At 41.2% G+C, this 19,196-nt stretch overlaps 1 protein-coding gene and 1 pseudogene across 1 annotated transcript in view; one reads left to right on the top strand and one right to left on the bottom strand.

Moving 5' to 3' along the window:
• The window catches only part of SMIM13 (small integral membrane protein 13), a 29,752-nt gene extending 10,846 nt beyond the window's left edge, over positions 1 to 18,906 (bottom strand). Inside the window, exon 1 of the mRNA XM_046005998.1 lies at positions 18,333 to 18,906. Coding sequence (XP_045861954.1) covers positions 18,333 to 18,408 — 76 coding nt within the window. The 5' untranslated portion in view covers positions 18,409 to 18,906. The remainder of the gene's footprint in view (positions 1 to 18,332) is intronic.
• LOC123941552 lies at positions 1,958 to 3,442 on the top strand (annotated as a pseudogene).
• Positions 18,907 to 19,196: the final 290 nt, after the last annotated feature.

The following is a 19,196-nucleotide window of genomic DNA, read 5'->3' as shown; positions in this document are numbered from 1 at the left end:
GTATTTATTATCCAATGGAATGACCCTAAAGATATGTGATTACCACTTTACAGCCATTTACAACAAAATCACTCCAACTGGCTACTCATCATAGCCTGCTGGAAAGCTTGGAGGAGTACAACTCTGACTTCCCATGTAACTAGACCAGCTCAATTCGGACTCTGGCCCCAAGTGACCAACTTCTACCAGGTATGTGTATCTTTGTGGGGCAGTGGGATGAAAAGAATAATAATCACTAAAAAAGCTACCTTTTACTGAAAAGGTCTTACCCCTGTACCCTGCATGCCTACAGCCGACAAGAACTGTTGGGAAGGAGAGCTCATACAGTTCCTCCCACTGATTCCACATACAAAGACACCAGAAAGGGCTTACTTGACCTTCCTCTATGGAATGTGTGTCTCCTACCTCTTCCTGGGATTTAGTAAGAAAGAAATGGGAAGGAGGAAGTGGGAGAAGTGGGGAGAGGAGAAGTGTCCACAATTATATGTATACAGAATCAGAAATTCACACTGACTGATGCAGCCCTGCAGTTTTCCACAGTTTAAAAGGCAAGTGAGTGCCTTGCTCCTGTCTCACAGTGATAAGCACCGTATGTCAGAAACACTGGCTGGCAACAGAGGGTGTATATTCCGGGATAAGCGAAGGAGCATTGACTTGTGTGTGCCAATAACGAAGCATTAGTTCAAAGGATGAGTTTCATGACACACACTGTACAGTGTTTTTCTCTGCAAGATAAAGGTGCTGGCCGTGGAAGGGTAGTGATAGCAAGATGAGCCCGAGAGATGAACCAACACCACCAACACAACCCAAACCCAAGGGACAGCTGTAATTATCGAGCTCTCAGTTTACAAAGTGCTTTTCTATTCAACAGCTCCTGTAATCCTTCCAACTGCCCTCTGAATTAATGAGACAGGAATCATTATCACCAATTTCTAGATAAGAAAGGCTCAAAGTGACTCAGCCATTGAAGAAGGCCAGCTAGGCAAGAGAGCAACAAATTTTAAAAGTGTATCTAATTTCTCAGATTTTCGTGGTAGAAGTATGGCTAAAACCCAAAACACTAAGTAGACTGAGAATTTGACTTCACTCCCCAAGATCTTCTCGGTCAAAAGCCCAGCTACAGTATAATCACAAATGTCTGTTTTTGTGGCATCATTTCAACGGAGTTAACATAATCCCTAATTGCCTCAATACCAATCTCAAGTTGTACAAAGCTCTTTTCCATTTTCAATCCTCTGATTTTTATTTTTCTCTGAAGGCAGCTAGGGCTCACTTCTAAGATAATCTATCCAAGGCCACAGCCAAGGCGAAGTAAAAATAGAGCCATGCTCTTCCACCTCTTGCCACGATATCCCCTCTGCAGCACACCCGTTTGGTAATGACACACTGGGCAACACTGGATGATGAGCCCCTGGAGATATCATTACCGAATCAACACGCTGAACTGAGATACCTCCACATCCAAAACTCTCTGATCCAACAAACAGGACATTTTGTAAGTCGCCTTTTAAAACCTCTTCTCTATTTTCTTCTCTCTTTGGTGACCACTACACACCCACAGATCAAAATATTACCTCTATGACAAATAATAACCACATTTTCCCTCCATATCTCCCACCTTCCTTGAACCCCAGAGAGGAATCGGCTTGGTTGGCTTGAAGACACCTTTACAAAGTATATATATCCCGCAGCTCCTTCTTCGATTTTCAGATTTCTGTAATAGGTATTACATCCTCTCCCCATCTCTCTGGTGAGAAACAGTTCCTTTTCAGCACACTGCCCCCTCCTCTCCCTTAGTGCTACAGATTCTACCTCAATAAGCCCTCTCCCATCTGTTTCCTTCTCTACATTCCCAATGCCGCTCTCTAGCCTACACCAAATCCTTACTATCTGTCAACTGGATTATCAGCATAACGGCTGACAGCTCACACGCAGGCTGGAACCACACTGTTTGGCCATGAATCCCAACTCAGCAACTTACCTGCAACTTGAGCCAGTTAACCTCCATGTGCCTCAGTTTCCTCCTGCATTAAATGGAGATAACAGTACCCACTCTCAAAGGGTGACACTGAAGAGAATGCATGGCACGTTAAGAAACACATATCAAATGTTACCCACTGTCACCATCTCCTAGGTTCCAGTCCCTTCCTCTCACGGGCTCACTACAGACACAAGGCTACGACCACCTAAGTTACTAAGTTACTAAGAATTCTGAACGTCATCTGAACATAACTGCTATACCTTTCTCCTGCACTCTCTTCAGTATAATCCTGTCTTGGGTGACTGCTTTAGCACTTCACACTCACTTCCACCCTTCACTGCACTAATAACTGTCTCCCATTCCCCCCAAGACACAAGTTTCTGAAGACAAGGAAATGTATGGTTTATCAATGTCTTCCACTTTGCTCCCCATGTCTTCAGCAGTACCTGGCACAGAGGAGACACTCCAATCAACCAACCTCCATGGTCTCAGCCCCCAACACACAGACAAAACTACCCATGAACTTAGGGGGGGTATAATGACTTTTACCAATTAACCCATTTCAGAGCCTGAAGATGCCTGCTACATAATATAGTTATAAATGGAGAGAACTGCTTTAAGACACCAAGCAGCCTTATCAACCAAGTTGACCTGACACATACAATACATTCTATTCAATAACTATAGAAGAATCATTCTTTTCAAGTGTACATAGAACATTTACCAAAATACACCATTAATCAGTCTCATTAACCTTAAGGGTAAGCCTTATTTTTTTATACAAAATATATTTTCTGACCATAACAAAATTAAACTAGAAATTGGTGATAAAATAGTATTGGGGAAAAAATTCAAATATTCAACATTTAAACAACATACTCCTATATCATCCATTCCAAAGAGAAATCACAAGTGAAACTAAAAAATAGTTTGAACGGAATCTTTTTTTTTTTTAATTTATATTCAAGTTAGTCAAAATACAGTGTAGTAGTATTGATTTCAGGAATATTGATTTCAGGATGAATTTAGCAATTCATCACTTACATATGACACCCCATGCTCATCACAACAAATGTCCTCCTTTGCCCATCACCTACGTAGCCCATCCCCCCATCCAGGACTCCTCTCCCCCACCACCCAGAATTTTTTTTTTTTTTTTGATCAAAAGTAATACCTGTGATTTCTGGCATAGCCATAGCAGCTAACGCTACCATTATCCCATTGCAACTGCTGCCTCTAGAGCTTGTGGACAAAAGTATAGGATGAAGAATTCACTGTGATGTAAAGTGACAAAGAAATGGTTGGCACTTTTGGGATTTGAGAACTTTGTCAATATGTACTGGGGATGTCACTGAGTTTGAAATCGCACCAGAAGGAAGAAGGATCACTAAATTTGATCAAATTCTGCTAAATGGAAATAATACAACAATGCTGGTTCCTGGAGAAGGTCCTCAAGTATGAATGGATTTCCTGGGCTTACTCTGTTTTGTCCTATAATAACAAAATAGAAAAAAATTTTTAATCTTTTAATGTTTGGATTCTATAAAGCTAAGTTTCACGTTAAAGGGAAATATTTTGAAGATGCATTTGTAAATGTCCATTTTTGTAAATTAACCACTATTATCTTGGAAAAAGAAGAACAGTTTGTTCTTTGAAGACTAAAATAAAAATGTTTTGGGTTAAAAAACATAAAATAACAAAAGCAATACCCACAAAGAAATTTATTAACTATTAAAAAAAAGGGGGGGCCTAAAATCAATAGCCTAAGTTTCTACCATGAGAAACTAGAAAAGTACAAATTAAACTCAGAATAAGTAGAAGAAAATAAAGAGAAAAGCATAAAGCAATTAAATAGAATATGGACGAATAATAAAGGGGGAAAACACAAATCAAAGTTAATTCTTCAAAATGATCAGAAAAATGTATACACCTCCAGCCAAACTAATTATGTGACCAAAAAAAAAAAAAAAAGACACACAAATAAGGAATGAAAGAGAAGACATCACCATAGATCCCACAGATACTAAAAGGATAATGACAAAATTATAAACTTTACTCTTAAAAATTACATAATTCAGGGCGCCTGGGTGGCTCAGTGGGTTAAGCCGCTGCCTTCGGCTCAGGTCATGATCTCAGGGGCCTGGGATTGAGTCCTGCATCCGGCTCTCTGCTCAGCGGGGAGCCTGCTTCTCTCTCTCTCTCTGCCTGCCTCTCTGTCTACTTGTGATCTCTCTCTGTCAAATAAATAAATAAAATCTTTAAAAAAAAAAAAAATTACACAATTCAGATTAGAGTACTTGAAAAGCACAAACTATGAAAACTCACAAAAGAAACAGATAACCAGAACAGCCCAGTACCTAGCAAAGAAATTCAATTCCCCAAAAGGAAAGTCCTGGCCCAGATTAATTCTACCAAACATTTAAGAAAGAAATCATACAAACTGTGGCAGATACAGCTTAGTAACCTCAATGAATCAAGCCATGTGTACCTCTTGTGTGACCTTCTCCTTGAATGTGGACGGAACCTGTGATCTACTTCAACCAAGAGAATACAGCAAAGGTGATAGGGCAAGTTATGTGATAAACGTAAAAGGATTTGGCAGATATAATTAAGGTCTCCATCAGTTGATTCTGAGTTACTGAAAAGAGAAATTACAGTAGGTAGACCCAACTTAATTAAGCATAAATCTTTAAAAGAGAGACCTTCCTAAGACCTTCCCTGGTATCACAGAGATTGTCCTGTTGACTTAAAGCAAGCCACTCTAAGTGCTAGAGTCAGTCACAAGGAACTGAATTCTTTCAGCAGTCCTAAGAGACACGCTAACACTCTGAATGCACTTGTGAGACGAGAACAGGGGACCCAGCTTAAGCCATATCCAGACTCTCAACCTGCAGAAACTGAGCTAATAATTATATGTTGCTCTACGCTGTTAAGTTTGTGGTAATTTGTTATGCAGCAACAGAAAACTAACATCCTAATTCTGAGCAAACTCTTCTAAGAAATAAAAGAGGAACACTTCCCAACTCACTGATTAGGTCTTACAGGACCTTTATGACAAAACCAGATAAAGGATTTAAGAAAGCTACTAAAATTCCTCATGAATGTAAATGGGAAAACCTTACATATTTAGTAAATCAAATACTGCAATATATGTAAAGCATAACCCATCAATATATAAAAAGGGTTTATCTGAGGAATGTGGGGTTGTTTTAACATTCAAAATTCAATGTAATACACCATACAAACAGACTTAGACATGATCATTTCAATGCAGAAAAAACATGTGAAAAGAAATCCAACATCCACTGCTAATTTTTTAAAAAATTTCAAAGTAAGAAGGAAAGTTTCCTTTTCTGACCTGATAAAGAATATCTACAAACTACAGCTAACATTAAACTGAATAGTGAGAGACTGTTTCTCTACAAAAGATCAAGGAGAAAGATCTGCTCTCACCCATTTCTTTCAATGAGGCAAAAACTAAAAGACACAGATATTGAAAGGAATAGGTAAAACAATCTTCATTTGCAGTTGGTAAAAACCTCTGGGTAGACAATTCGGAATTTACAAAAAAAAATAAAGGTCGTAAGTGAATTTTTCAGTTTTGTAGAACATACTGCCAACACACAGAAGTCATCTGTATTTCTATATATTTACATCAAACATTAAATGAGTACCACACACAACAGCACCAAAACTATGAAACCTTTGCAGTTAAAGCTGACAAAAATAGTGCAAGAACTGTATTATATACTGAAATACATAAAATGTTGCTGAGAAAAATTAAAGTCCTAAAAAAATAAAAATAAAGAGATACAATATGGCCATGGATTGTAAGATTAACATGTCTATTCTCCCCCACTTCAATAGATCTATTTTAACAAGCTGATTCTCAAAGCTCATAAGGAAAGGCAAAGGATCTAAAACAGTAAACATTTTGAAAACAGTAACACTGCATAACCTACACAACTGGCATAAGGATACATATATGTCAGTGCAAAAGAATAGTCCAGAAATAAACCCATACAGAGATGATCAACAACTTTCCAACAACTGCCTTCTCAATAAATGATGCTAAAACACCCTTACGTAAAAAGAACCCTGATCCAAAACCAAACACCAAAAATTACTTCAAAGAAAGCATTTACAAAACATGTATCTGATAGAAGACTGTACCCAAAATAAATAAGAATTGTTACCACTTGATAAAAAGACAATGCAATTTCTTAAGCAGGCAAAGAATTTAAACAGACACTTGACAACATGGCTGTTGGCAATGGAAAACAGTTGGCAATTTCTTATAAAGTTACCCAAGAGAAATGAGAACATATATCCCCACCAAGACGTGTAAATGAATGCTAACAATAGCAGTAATACTTGTAACAGCCCCAAACTGAAAACCCTAACATCCACCAGTAAGCAACTGGATTAACAAACTGTGTCTACCCACCCAATGGGATATTAGCCATCAATTAAACGAAATGAATCACTGATATATACAATACAGATGGATTTCAAGAGCATTATGCTAAGTGAAAGAAGTCAAACACAGAAGACTTGCATGATTCCATTTACATTAAATTCTAGAAGAGGCAAAATCATGGTTATGGAAAGCAGGGCAATTGTTTAAATGAATCACTGATATATACAATACAGATGGATTTCAAGAGCATTATGCTAAGTGAAAGAAGTCAAACACAGAAGACTTGCATGATTCCATTTACATTAAATTCTAGAAGAGGCAAAATCATGGTTATGGAAAGCAGGGCAATTGTTTCAAGGAGCCTGAGGACTGACTACAAAAGGACATGAGGAAAAAAAAAAAAAAAAAAGGACATGAGGGAATCTTCTGGAGTGCTCAAAATGTTCTGTATCTCGATTGTGGTGCTGGTCACACTACTGCATATACTTGCTAAAACTCATCAAATTTGTACATTCTCTCCACACTTTTGTGTGATGAACATGTTTTATCTTATTCTCTCGTTATCTTTTAAATGTATATTCTCCATATTGAACTAAGGACAGTTTCTATTTCTAAGACCAGATTTAATCTTTGAGAAATTATTTTCCACACACCAGTTAATTCCTATTTCTTCACTTGTACCTAAATGTGAGCTACGTAAGCAGAAACAGATCAATCTCCAGTATTCCCAGATTCTAGTATTTGCATTTGTGTGCGGGCTGAAATTACGAGGTTGCGCGTGCTGCTCAAGTCACACAGCTAGTAAGTGGCAGTGCTGGCAGCCTGTAAAGCTAGATCAGCCAGAATCCAGCTCTGGTCACTAACTCCCTGACCCTGTTCGGCACAGCAGGAACCCTGCACCAGGCACTCAACAAGGCCTGCAAATCTCAGTCTGTCCACAGTCTGTTAAGCCACGTTGAATTAGGGAGCACAGCCAAGCCAAGCCAATCCCTGGAGAAGGGGGAATCTGCACAACAAGACAACTCCTTCTCTCTCACATAGGCCCACACGGATACTGTCCTGTGATTTAAAGACTTCAATCTCCTGTGCTCTGTAGACACAAGCACAGGCAGAGCAGACAGAAATGGCAGGCGTTGCTGGGTCAGGCTAAGGTCTGACCAACACCACTCCCAGCCCCTATACAGTCGCCTCCTTATTTCAAACTCTGATCAACCTTAAGACCAACTTACCTGGTTTGCTTGCTTCTAGCCTCCTGCTCCTCACACTGTATGAAGGTGGGCGTACAAAATTCTAAGTTCCTGATAAAAACTCTTAGTTCCCCACTGCCTATCAGAAAGCATAAATTCTGCAGGAGATGCGTATAAAATGCTACAATCTGTGTGCTTCCTGCCTCCATCTATAACCTCACTTAGCCAATTCTTCCAGGACCGAAAATTCATTCATTTGAATATTCATGCAGCACCTACTATGTTCCAAATACCATTCTTACTGAAATATATTTGCCCCTTAAGTTAGAATTCTAGGCAAAAATAAAGCATTGTAAGGGGAAAGGGAGCAGATATATGGGAGGCTTGTGTCTTACGGAGAGGTCAGGGAAGCCTCAAAGACAACTGGAATGGCCGTGACAAAGTTGCCATTTACGGAGATGGAGAAGGCTCCTAGATCAAGAATGTGGCCTTAGAGGGGCGCCTGGGTGGCTCAGCGGGTTAAAGCCTCTGTATTCAGCTCAGGTCATGATCCCAGGGTCCTGGGATCAAGCCCCGCATCGGGCTCTCTGCTTGGCTGGGAGCCTGCTTCCTCCTCTCTGTCTCTCTCTGCCTGCCTCTCTGCCTACTTGTAATCTCTATCTGTCAAAAAAATAAATCTTTAAAAAAAGAAAAAAAAAAAAGAATGTGGCCTTAGATACATTTATTATACTCATTCTTCAAGAGTGTTTATAACCCCATCTCCAGACTCTCTCCCTCCATGGAGGTCCGGGAAGTGAAGCTGAAATTCTTTAATCCCGTTTGGTGTTTTTAGTGACTAGCCCCTATCCTCAAACCACCTAGGAGCCACCCTGAGCCAGAGCCAGAGCACAAATCCAGGCATGGTCCCAAGAGGCTTGCTATGAGTAACAGAAGATGCTACTATCACTCAGTAAATTCTAAGGGTTTGGGGAACTTTTTGCCAAAGACCAGGGACAAAAACCAAATATCCCACTGAGATGAACTCAGTACTTGATGATTGCTCCTGAAGCCATGGACAAAGAAAGTTTGTTTCTGTTTAAAAGAAAGGTAATTATATCAAAAAAGCCATATGCAAAAAGTTCACAGCGAATATCATTCTCAATGCGGAAAAACTGGGAGCTTTCCTCTAAGATCAGGAACACAACAGGGAGGCCCACTTTCACCACTGGTGTTCAACACAGTACTGGAAGTCCTAGCCTCAGCAATTAGATAACAAAAAGAAATAAAAGGCATCCGAATCAGCAATGAAGTCAAATGGGAGGGTCCTTTCTGGTTCCATATAAATTTAAGGATTATTTGTTCCGGCTCTCATCTGAGAAGTCAGATGAGAGGATGCTCTACCTGGAAAATCCAAAAGACTTCACCCCAAAATTGCTAGAACTCATACAGGAATTCAGCAAAGTGTCAGGATACATAATCAATGCATAGAAATCAGTTGCATTTACATACACAAACGAGAAAGCAGAAAAATTTAAGAGTTGATCCCATTTATAACTGCACCCAAAACCGTAAGATACCAATGAATAAACCTAACCAAAGAGGCAAAGGATCTGTACTCAGGAAAATACAGAACACTCATGAAAGGAACTGAGGAAGACAAAGAAATGGAAAAACATTTCATGCTCATGGACTGGAAGAAAATTGTTAAAATATCTATGCTACCTAGAACAATCTACACATTTAAGCAATCCCTATCAAAATACTATCAACTTTTTTCACAGAGCTGGAACAAATAATCCTTAAATTTATATGGAACCAGAAAGGACCCCAAATAGCCAAAGGAATGTTGAAAAAGGAAAAGCCAGTGGAATAACAATTCTAGACTTCAAGCTATATTACAACATCAAGACAGTTAGGTAAATGGCACAAAAACAGACATACAGATGAATGCAACAGAATAGAGAACCCAGAAATGGACCCTCAACTCTACGGTCAACTCATCTTCGACAAAGCAGGAAAGAGTATCCAATGGGAAAGACACAGTCTCTTCAACAAGTAATGCTGGTAAAACTGGACGGCCACATGCAGAAGAGTGAAACTGGACCATTTCTTTACACCATACACAAAAATAGACTCAAAATGGATGAAAGACCCAAATGTGAGAGATAGGAATCTATCAAAATCCTAGAGGAGAACACAGGCAGCAACCTGTGTGACTTTGGACACCAACTTCTTGCTAGAAAGTCTCCAAAGCCAAGTGAAACAAAGGCAAAAATGAACTATTAGGACTTAATCAATATAAAAAACATTTGTACAGCAAAGGAAACAGTCAATAAAACCAAAGACAATCAACAGAATGGGAGAAGATATCTACAAATGTTTTATCAGATAAGGGGCTAGTATCCAAAATCTATAAAAAATTTATCAAACACCCAAAGAACAAATAATCCAATCAAGAAACTGGCAGAAGACATGAACAGACATTTCTCCAAAGACGTCCCAATGGCCCACACACATGAAAACGTGCTCAACATCACTCGTAAAACCACAATGAGATACTACCTCACGCCAGTCAGAATGGCTAAAATTAGTAAGACAGGAAACAAAAGATGTTGGGAAGATGCAGAGAAAGGAGAGCCCTCCTATGCTGTTGGTGGGAATGCAAGCTATGGAAGTTCCTCAACAAGTTGAAAATAGAGCTACCCTACGACCCAGCAATTGCACTACGGGGTATTTACCCCAAAGATGCATAGCAGCAATGTCCACAGCAGCCAAACTACAGAAAGAGTCCAGAGGTCCACGGACAGATAAATGGGTAAAAAAGATGTGATAGATATATACATACATATACGTATATAAACGTACGTACACAATGGACTACTCAGCAATCAAAAAAATGAAACCTTGCCATTTGCAACAACATGGATGGAACTAGAGGGTATTATGCTAAGTGAAATAAGTCAATCAGAGAAAGACAACTGTCATATGATCTCACTCATATGCAGAATTTAAGGAAGGAAACAGGATCACAGAGGAAGGAGGAAAAAATAAAATAAGACAAAAATCAGAGAGGCGGACAAACCATAAGAGACTCTTAATCACAGAAAACAAACTGAGGGTTGCTGGAGTGGGGTGGGGGGATCGGGTAACTGGGTGATGGACATTAAGGAGGGCATACGATGTAATGACACTGGGTATTATACGAGAGTGATGAATCACTGACCTCTACCTCTAAAACTAATAATACACTATACGTTAATTAACTGAATTTAAATAAAAAAATGATGGAAATTCATAAAAAAAAAGGAAGGTAATTACCAGGGAATGAATACACACACCTAACTTGATGAATTTCTCATAAAATACAGTATACCTACATTAGTAGGCTTTTCGTAGATTCTTATAAATTTGTTGTTGGAAGTAACAACTAAATTGTATCCTCTTCCAGGATTTGTGATTTAGTGGTAGAATCAGATTTTCCTTATCTTTGTATCTCAGAACAAGCTTGTTAAGAGATGCTCAAATATTTGGGGAATGAATGGGTATATGATATATGGCCCAATAACTGGGAATGAATAAGAAGGTAAAACAATGCCCAAGATGTCACGCATAACCTAAAAACAAGGAGTTGTTTTAGGTAAAGATTCTGAGCTTCTCTGTGAAACAAGAAAAAGGAGTAGAGTCGCGTATGTGAAACTGGAGCTCAGAAGCCTAGGTTGTACTGAAGTTCCCACGTATGTACCTTCCCTACAGGAGTATAAGGTCCTCAAGAACATGAATTACGCTTGTTAATTTCTGGATACCCATGAGCACCACCACAGCATCTGATCATGAGTGCACTGAGTAATATAAAAGTTATCCATCTTGAGACAAACTTGGTTCGTACCACACTTCAGACTTATTTGTAATTTGTAATAGGTATTGAATAATTTGTACTGAGGAATCTTTCTTCGTTCTTCCTTCAAATATGAGGACCTACTACATGCCAGGCACTACTCTCAAATCCAAGGACAGAGCAGTGAATTAGGCAAACAGGGTCCCTGTCTTCATGGAGCCCATACTCTAATGGGGGCAAAAACACATAAACAGCTCATTTCAGAAAGGGCTGAGTGCTCAGAAAACCAAGGGTCAGTAAGATAAAGAGTAACTGGATGAGTCGCCCTAGGTGGACGGGGCAGTTGATGTGAAACCCGACTGAAGAAGAACCAGTCACATGAACAGCCAGAGGAAGACTGAGGGCAAAGGCCCTGGAGAGAGTACAAGGTTGACCTGTTAGTGGAAAGATGGGGGGGGGAGGGGGCATGGAGAAGCAGGAGGGACTCTATCACTCAGATCCTTGTAGCCACAGTAAGAATCTAGATTGTATTTCAAGGGAAACGGAGCCACTAGAGGATAGGTGTTAAGCAGGTTTAAGAGTACTAAATGATCTAGCAGACCAAAGGAAACAAGTCTGGATGGCAGGAAAAAAGGATATCAACTGAGAACTATGGAAAGATCAGGATTTCAGGCAGGAGGAAGGACTGAGAAAGGAAGAAAAAAGGACTGGCTGAAAGTCTATTTACAAAACTGTCATGCAGGCAGCCAGGCTTTAACACCCAAGCTTGTAACACCGAAAATGAGAGGATTCTCCTCTGATAAGAGGGAATAACATGGACATTTCCAGATAGAGGCCAACCTGCTGCCAGAATCGACACTGGGAATTTATGACCATCTTTTACTCCCTCATCCATAAATCTGAATACAGAACAGAGCACTGGCCATTTGTAAAAATCTTCAATCACAAAGAGTCCAAAGCAAACAAACCGTAAGAAAATACATGGAAGAAACAAAGCCAATTGCACAGGGAGAAGAAAAACACCTTATTAAAAACTACAGTGGAGGGGCACCTGGGTGGCTCAGTGGGTTAAAGCCTCTGCCTTCGGCCCAGGTCATGGTCCCAGGGTCCTGGGATCGAGCCCCGCATCGGGCTCTCTGCTCAGCAGGGAGCCTGCTTCCCCTCCTCTCTCTCTGGCTGCCTCTCTGCCCACCTGTGATCTCTGTCTGTCAAATAAATAAATAAAATCTTTAAAAAAAAAAAAAAACTACCCTTAAACAACACAGGTTTGAATTGTGTGGGTCCATTTACAGACACAATTTCTTCAATAAATACAGTACAGTACTATAAATGTATTTTCTCTTCCTTATGACTTCCTTAATAACACTTTCTTTTCCACTCTATTCCAAGAACACATTATATAATAGATATACAAAATTTGTGTTAACTCTGTTCTCAATAAGGCTTCCAGTCAACAGAAGACTATTAGTAGTTAAGTTTTTAAGAAGTCAAAAGTTATCCATAGATTTTTAACTGTGCAGGGGTGGAGTGGGGGGGTTGGCATCCCAACCCCCATGTTGTTGAAGGGTCAACTGTGTAACTAATATGGTTAAAGAGACAACATATTACATAACGCAAAACAGATGCTGGTAAAGCAATCAGAAAACAAGAAAGTTCTGCAATTAAAAACTGGATAAATAAAACGTAAGAGAAGCTAAAACCCAAAACATATGCCAGAAGGGAGAGGAGACATGATAGGATATAGGAGATAAACAGGTAATACTAAAGAAATCAGCCCAAAAGGTCCAACCTCCAACTAACATTAAGGTTGTTTTTTTTTAATTGAAAGGGCCCAGGAAAACAGAAGAGAAATATACGAAGATATATCAGTATGATATTTCATAATAACAATGACAGAAAAACTACCAGAAAGCATCTAGAAAGAGAATCAAGTTACTTAGAAGGACAAAGAAACAGAAGGCATTAGATTTCTTAAAATCAGGTCCAGGAAGCAAGGTAACAGTCAAGTTATCATTTCTAAGTTCTGAATGAAAATTGTCTACCACTTGAAACTTAATCAAATTATCAATCAAGTACAGAGGTAGATTTTTCTAGAAACTCTGACATCAGTAAAAGACATTTGACATCAATGAAAGACATTTTCAGGTAAGCATTAGCTCAAAAAATCTTTCATGCATTCTCCCTCAGAAAGCTAACAGAAAATGTGCTCCTGCAAAACAAGATTATAAACTGAGCAAGAGGATGAAATGAGATCCAGAAAACAGGGTCTACAGCAGAGAAAGTGAAGGGCAGGCCGAGAAGGAAGGAGAGCTCTAGGATTGGGCAAGGGAATGGGACCAGGGGATCAACAAGGGGCACATACAAAAAAGTAATACAGGTAAATTAAAAAGGCAACTGTTTGCAAAGTGGGGGGTTTGGGGGGTAGGAAAAGAATAAATGAAACAAGATGGGTTTGGGAGGGAGACTCTTAATCTCACAAAACAAACTGAGGGTTGCTGGGAGGAGGGGGACCGGGAGGGGGGGTGGGTTATGGACATTGGGGAGGTTATGTGCTATGGTGAGTGCTGTGAAGTGTGTAAACCTGGCGATTCACAGACCTGTACCCCTGGGGATAAAAATACATTATATGTTTATAAAAAAATATAAAAAATTAATTTAAAAAAAGGCAACTGTTAACTTCAAGAGAAATGAAGAACCACATAAGAAAAGTAAGTGTAGTCATGTTACACTATTTGACCAGCAGGGACTATTTACACAGTTAAAATATAAATCTTGGGGCGCCTGGATGGTACAGTCGTTTAAGTGTCCGACTCTCAAGTTCACGGTCTTAAGGTTGTGAGACAGTCTCACAAATGAGCTACAAATGAGCATGGAGCCTGCTTAAGATTCTCTTTCCCTCTGCCCCTCCCCACCTCTAAAAAAAAAAAAAAAGAAGAAGTAAAAATTTAAATCTTGACTCTCCAACGAATCACAAGTTGTCATTACTTATGGCATGCAGGTAAAGAAGCAGGGACTCCACCATGGTTAATAAATAATGTCTAAAATTGCAAAATCAAGAACTAGCTGTGAATAAATTATTTACGAATATGGACGTAAAAAGGTAGAGGAAACTGGAGTGGAGGGCTGAAGGGAAGTACTTTATGCCTTTGGTACTGTTAACTTTTGAAATTTTCTTTTGTTAAAAACATATGAGAAAACCTGGTCTTAATACAAGAGTTCAACTACTATGGAATATAGGTGAGGTTGGGTGGGGTGAGGTTCTGAGCTAAGGGCCAAGAAAGAATTCTTGGACATCTCTGATACAAAAAGATGGTTTTATTAAAACACAGACAGGACTGGAGGGCAGAGGGAGTTGCACTGGGGTGGTGAGGAGCAATATACTCTGGGTTGGGAGAGGTAAGGAAAAAAAAGCAGGTTTTCAAAAGAACTTTCATATGCTAAAAAAGACCTGAGGCCTTGCCATTTTCAAGTTAAGCTTGTTTTCCCCTCTAGCAAGGTGTTACCATTAAGATAGCTGGGAACTTCCTGGAAGAATGTCACACACATCCCTTGGGGTGAGGGGGGGCAAAACCAAAGACGGCCCACATCCTTCGGTGCTGGTAACATCTGAGACAGGACGGGGGCAAAGGAGAAAACAGGTGACAGAAATCAAGAGTTCTGTTTTAGGAATATTAAGTTTGAGATGCTTTTTATATCTCCAAGTGGGGCTATCAAGAAAAAAATGGTTGATACATGAGCCTGGGGTACAGGAGAAAACTGAGAGCTGGAGATGTCAAATTGAGTCATTAGTTACAGTTAATATTTAAATCTCCAGGGCTGGATAAGATACCATGGGGAGAGAACAGAAGGAAAGGGAATAGAAATATATATTTGTATTATAATGTTACAGAAATTTAATGGAAAATAACCATATCTCATGGAATAAGGGCAAGTACTAGTCTATAAAATTTTTATTTCAGAGACAGAAAGATGATAGCTAGATGACAGATGTATAAATAAACAGATATATGTAATTTATATACTTCAGAATATACTGGGAAAATGTATTTCCTATCAAAGACTGTGGTCCAAAAACATTTAATAAAACATTCTAGTGAGGGGCACCTGAGTGGCTCATTTGGTTAAGCATCTGACCCTTGGTTTTGGCTCAGGTCTTGATCTCAGGGTCACGGGATTAAGCCCCACGTTGGGCTCCAAGCTCAGTGTTGTCTGCTTCTTTCCCTCCTCTCTTACTTTTTCTCTCTCAAATACATTTTTTTTAAATAAATAAATTCTAAGGGATGAGAAGCCAGGAAAAGATAAACAATTAAGCACTATGGGACTAAGGTTTTATTAGACAGTAATAAATGACCTTTTTCCAACCAAATGTAGCCCCCTCAAGGTCCTGGAAGTTTTGCCTCCAAAATTCCTTAAGAGACTTACCTATCCCTAACCCCTCCCAACTTCAAAGTATATAATGGAGCACTCTTCCTGACCCCAGTGCAGCTCTTTCTGCCCACGGGTCCTGTCCCCATGCTTTAATAAAATCACCTTTTTGCACCAAAGACATCTCAAGAATTCTTTCTTGGCTGTTGGCTTCGAACCCTAATGTCTTTCCTACATCAGGAAGGTACTATGAAAACACAGTGTACAAAAGCCACAAGAAATACTTCATAGAAGGAATGTTCATCTGTACAGAATGAGTATGAGAGGTTAAATACAATTAGGACTAAGTGATCACAGACTTGGTAATATCGAGGCCATTTGTTACTGACCTTGACAAGGGCCACTTCAGTGAATGGTGAAAGTGGAAAGCATTTTAGCATGGACGAGAGGCAAGAAGGTACACACAACCAATATACATGAGAGAAGGAAAACCTCCCGAGAAACCTGAAATTTGGAAGTCAGCACTGACTGTGTCAAAGAGCCAGTCAGTTCCACAAAAAAGTAGGTAATGAGTTTCTCCGGGCAGGCCTGCGTCACAGGTTTCTAATCTCTAACCTGACTGTATTTGGAAAGGGCTTTTACAGAGTTAACTAAGGTTAAAAGAATTCATAAGGGTGAGGCCCTAATCCAATATGACTGGCACTCTTTTTAGAAAAGTTTAGGGCACAGGCACACAGAAGAAAGACTACATGAGGACACAAGGAGAAGACAGCCATCTTCAAGCCAAGGAGAGGACTCAGAAGAAAGCAACCCTGCTGACACCCTGCTTAATCTTGGACTTCCTGCCTCCAGAACTGTGGAGACATACATTTCTGTTGTTTTTATTTTGTTACGGCATCCTCACAAACTAATACAATGCCCGAAATTCTCCAGTCTCACGTCTAGTTGGAGCCCTCCCTCCACTCCCCAAGCCCCAGGTCCAACCCAGTCAAAACATGAAACTACTCCATCATTAGCTCTCCCAACAAAACAGTGCTTGAATTACTTTCTTCATAAAGCTATTAGCTCTGGACCACTCCAATCAAAATAAAATGTGTTTTACTTGCCACACCTCACCTCTCATTCCACAATATTTTCTGAAACCAAAGGCAAGGCATTTTTAGAAAAATGAGTAAAATCAAAGTTAACTAGCTATTGGGAGCTGAGAGAACAAGTAAGATGTTAAGTAGCAACAGGGAATCTGGGAACCCCCAAAGACAGACTTGGCAAATATTCTAACAAGGCTGTATGGTCTCCATGCTACACAGATCCCCACCTCCAAGTAGCTCGCATCCTCCTTCCTCACAGGCAAACAAATCACACAGATCTGGTTTTCATTACTTCCAGCATCTTACATATCTACAATTAGCCCCAAATCCTGCCATCACAAACAGGAAACGGAGAAAGGAGAAAGACGTTCAATTGTTTTATCATCAGAAAAGAAAGGCTGTTAACTCTGGTTCCTTCCTATGGCAAGAAAATTAAAAATACACAGACAAGTATGTAAACACAAATATATGTAATAAAATGCAACTGTAAATACAAATACAAATTATATATAAAAATATATATAAAATGATGAAATATATACATCATTTCCAAACACAGCTGATACTGAGCAGTTAGTACATTAACCATGAAATGAATAAGCCCTATAGTATTTACTTTTATTTCTGACAAATTATTGCATCGAAGGCTGAACTAGCCTTCAATACATACTGGAATTATGAAAAATGAAACTCACTGACACCAGGTTCTCAATACTTCCCAAATTTTCACAATCCCCCAGTCACTCTGCTAAGGGACTCGTTGTTATCAGTTACTGTATATAAAGAAATCACGAAGATCTAAAATTGTGCTAATATTACCCTGAAAAAGTTTTACATCCTCCCATCCCGAGAAAGAAAAAAACATCACAGCAAACAAAATAGCACCATTATTACCAAACAGAGTTAGGTTACCTGACCCTGTAAGTTTAATATAGCCGGTGTTTTTTAAATCCTGCCTTGCCTCCACATTTCTGCCTGGAAATCAGTTTAAGCCTGAACTCGAAGTAAACAATTTCCCGGGCGCTTCTAACCCAACTCTGTCCCTACCCCTGATTAAGGGAAGGAACGGAAACCTCTCGTTTTCACCAGGGTCAGAACCTCTGAAAAAGGAAAAGGAGTAACCAATCACTTCACCTTCGAATACAGGCCAAGGTTAAAATCTGGGCAGCCAGTGTTAAGAATGGCAATCAAGAGCAGACGCTGCCCGTGAAGCAGTCTCTGGTTGAACCCCGAGTCAGGATGCCCAGCCATGGATCCCGCTCCTTCCCTCTCCGGGATGCCGGCGGGCCTCTCCTGGGGAAGGGACACGTCTCCCCCGGCTCAGTCCTTAGAGCTAGGTGTACAGCAGACGATTTTAAGACACTTGTCCGTCCACGCCATTAAAAACAAAAACAAAAAACAGAACAAGTGGGCACCCGAGTCGCTCTGGCGTGTGTACTGGCGTGTGGAAGTGCCCCGCGGCGGATGCCCCACTCACCGCACACCATCAGCAGCAGCACGATCACCAGCGTGGCCACGAACACCACCAGGGTCAGCCAGATGTTGTGCCACATCTTGGGGGGAGGACGGCGGTCGGCGCCTGGCTGCCGAGCGGCGGGCGCGGGCGGGCCGGTGGCGCGTGCTGGGCTTCAGCGGCGGGCGCCGGGGGCTGCTGGGCGGCAAGGGCGGCGGGCGCCCCCTCGGCAGCGCCCCCAGGGGGCGGGACGGGGACGGTGCGGGGGTGGAAGGGGCCCTCCTTCCCTCCCCGGCCCGCGGCGCGCGCGGCTAGGCGCCCCTACCCCGTCATCGCTCCGGGGAGCCGGGGACGCGTAGCCCGGAGACCCCGGCGACAGCCGGATGTGCTTCCATGGCGGACGCCGCGCGCCCGTAGACGGGAGAGAGGGCGAGCACAGGCACGCGCGGCGGCCACACGGCCCTGGTCGCCGTCCGCCCGGGGCGGATGAGGATGGGAGTTGGGAGGCCCCTCAGCTCCCTGAGACAGCAGCTAACGTCTCCGGCGGCAGCCGCCGCAGTTTCTCGACCCCAGTCCCCTCCCCCAGCGGTAGCTCAGCACCGAGCACGCCCACCGCTCTCCTCCTCCGCGGCGCGGGGCCGGCTGGGAGATGAAGTGCAGAGCTCAGTGGAGACTATTGGAAGCCGCCCTGCCAGGACTACAACTCCCACAATGCACCGCAAGTTGGACGCTTTGCTTCTCCTCCCTGTGTCTTTGGTTTTTCTGGAGCCTCAACCTCTGTCTACTGGCTGCGGTTTGCTGTTCTCGGAACCCGCGTTAATTGGCTGACTGTGCTGCGCTGTGCGAAAGCGCCGGAGTGATTGCAACCATTAACCCACACATGAAGTC

The sequence above is a fragment of the Meles meles genome, chromosome 5, assembly GCF_922984935.1.
Source record: "Meles meles chromosome 5, mMelMel3.1 paternal haplotype, whole genome shotgun sequence".
NCBI lineage: Eukaryota > Metazoa > Chordata > Mammalia > Carnivora > Mustelidae > Meles > Meles meles.
This window is presented reverse-complemented; position numbering and strand designations above follow the sequence as displayed.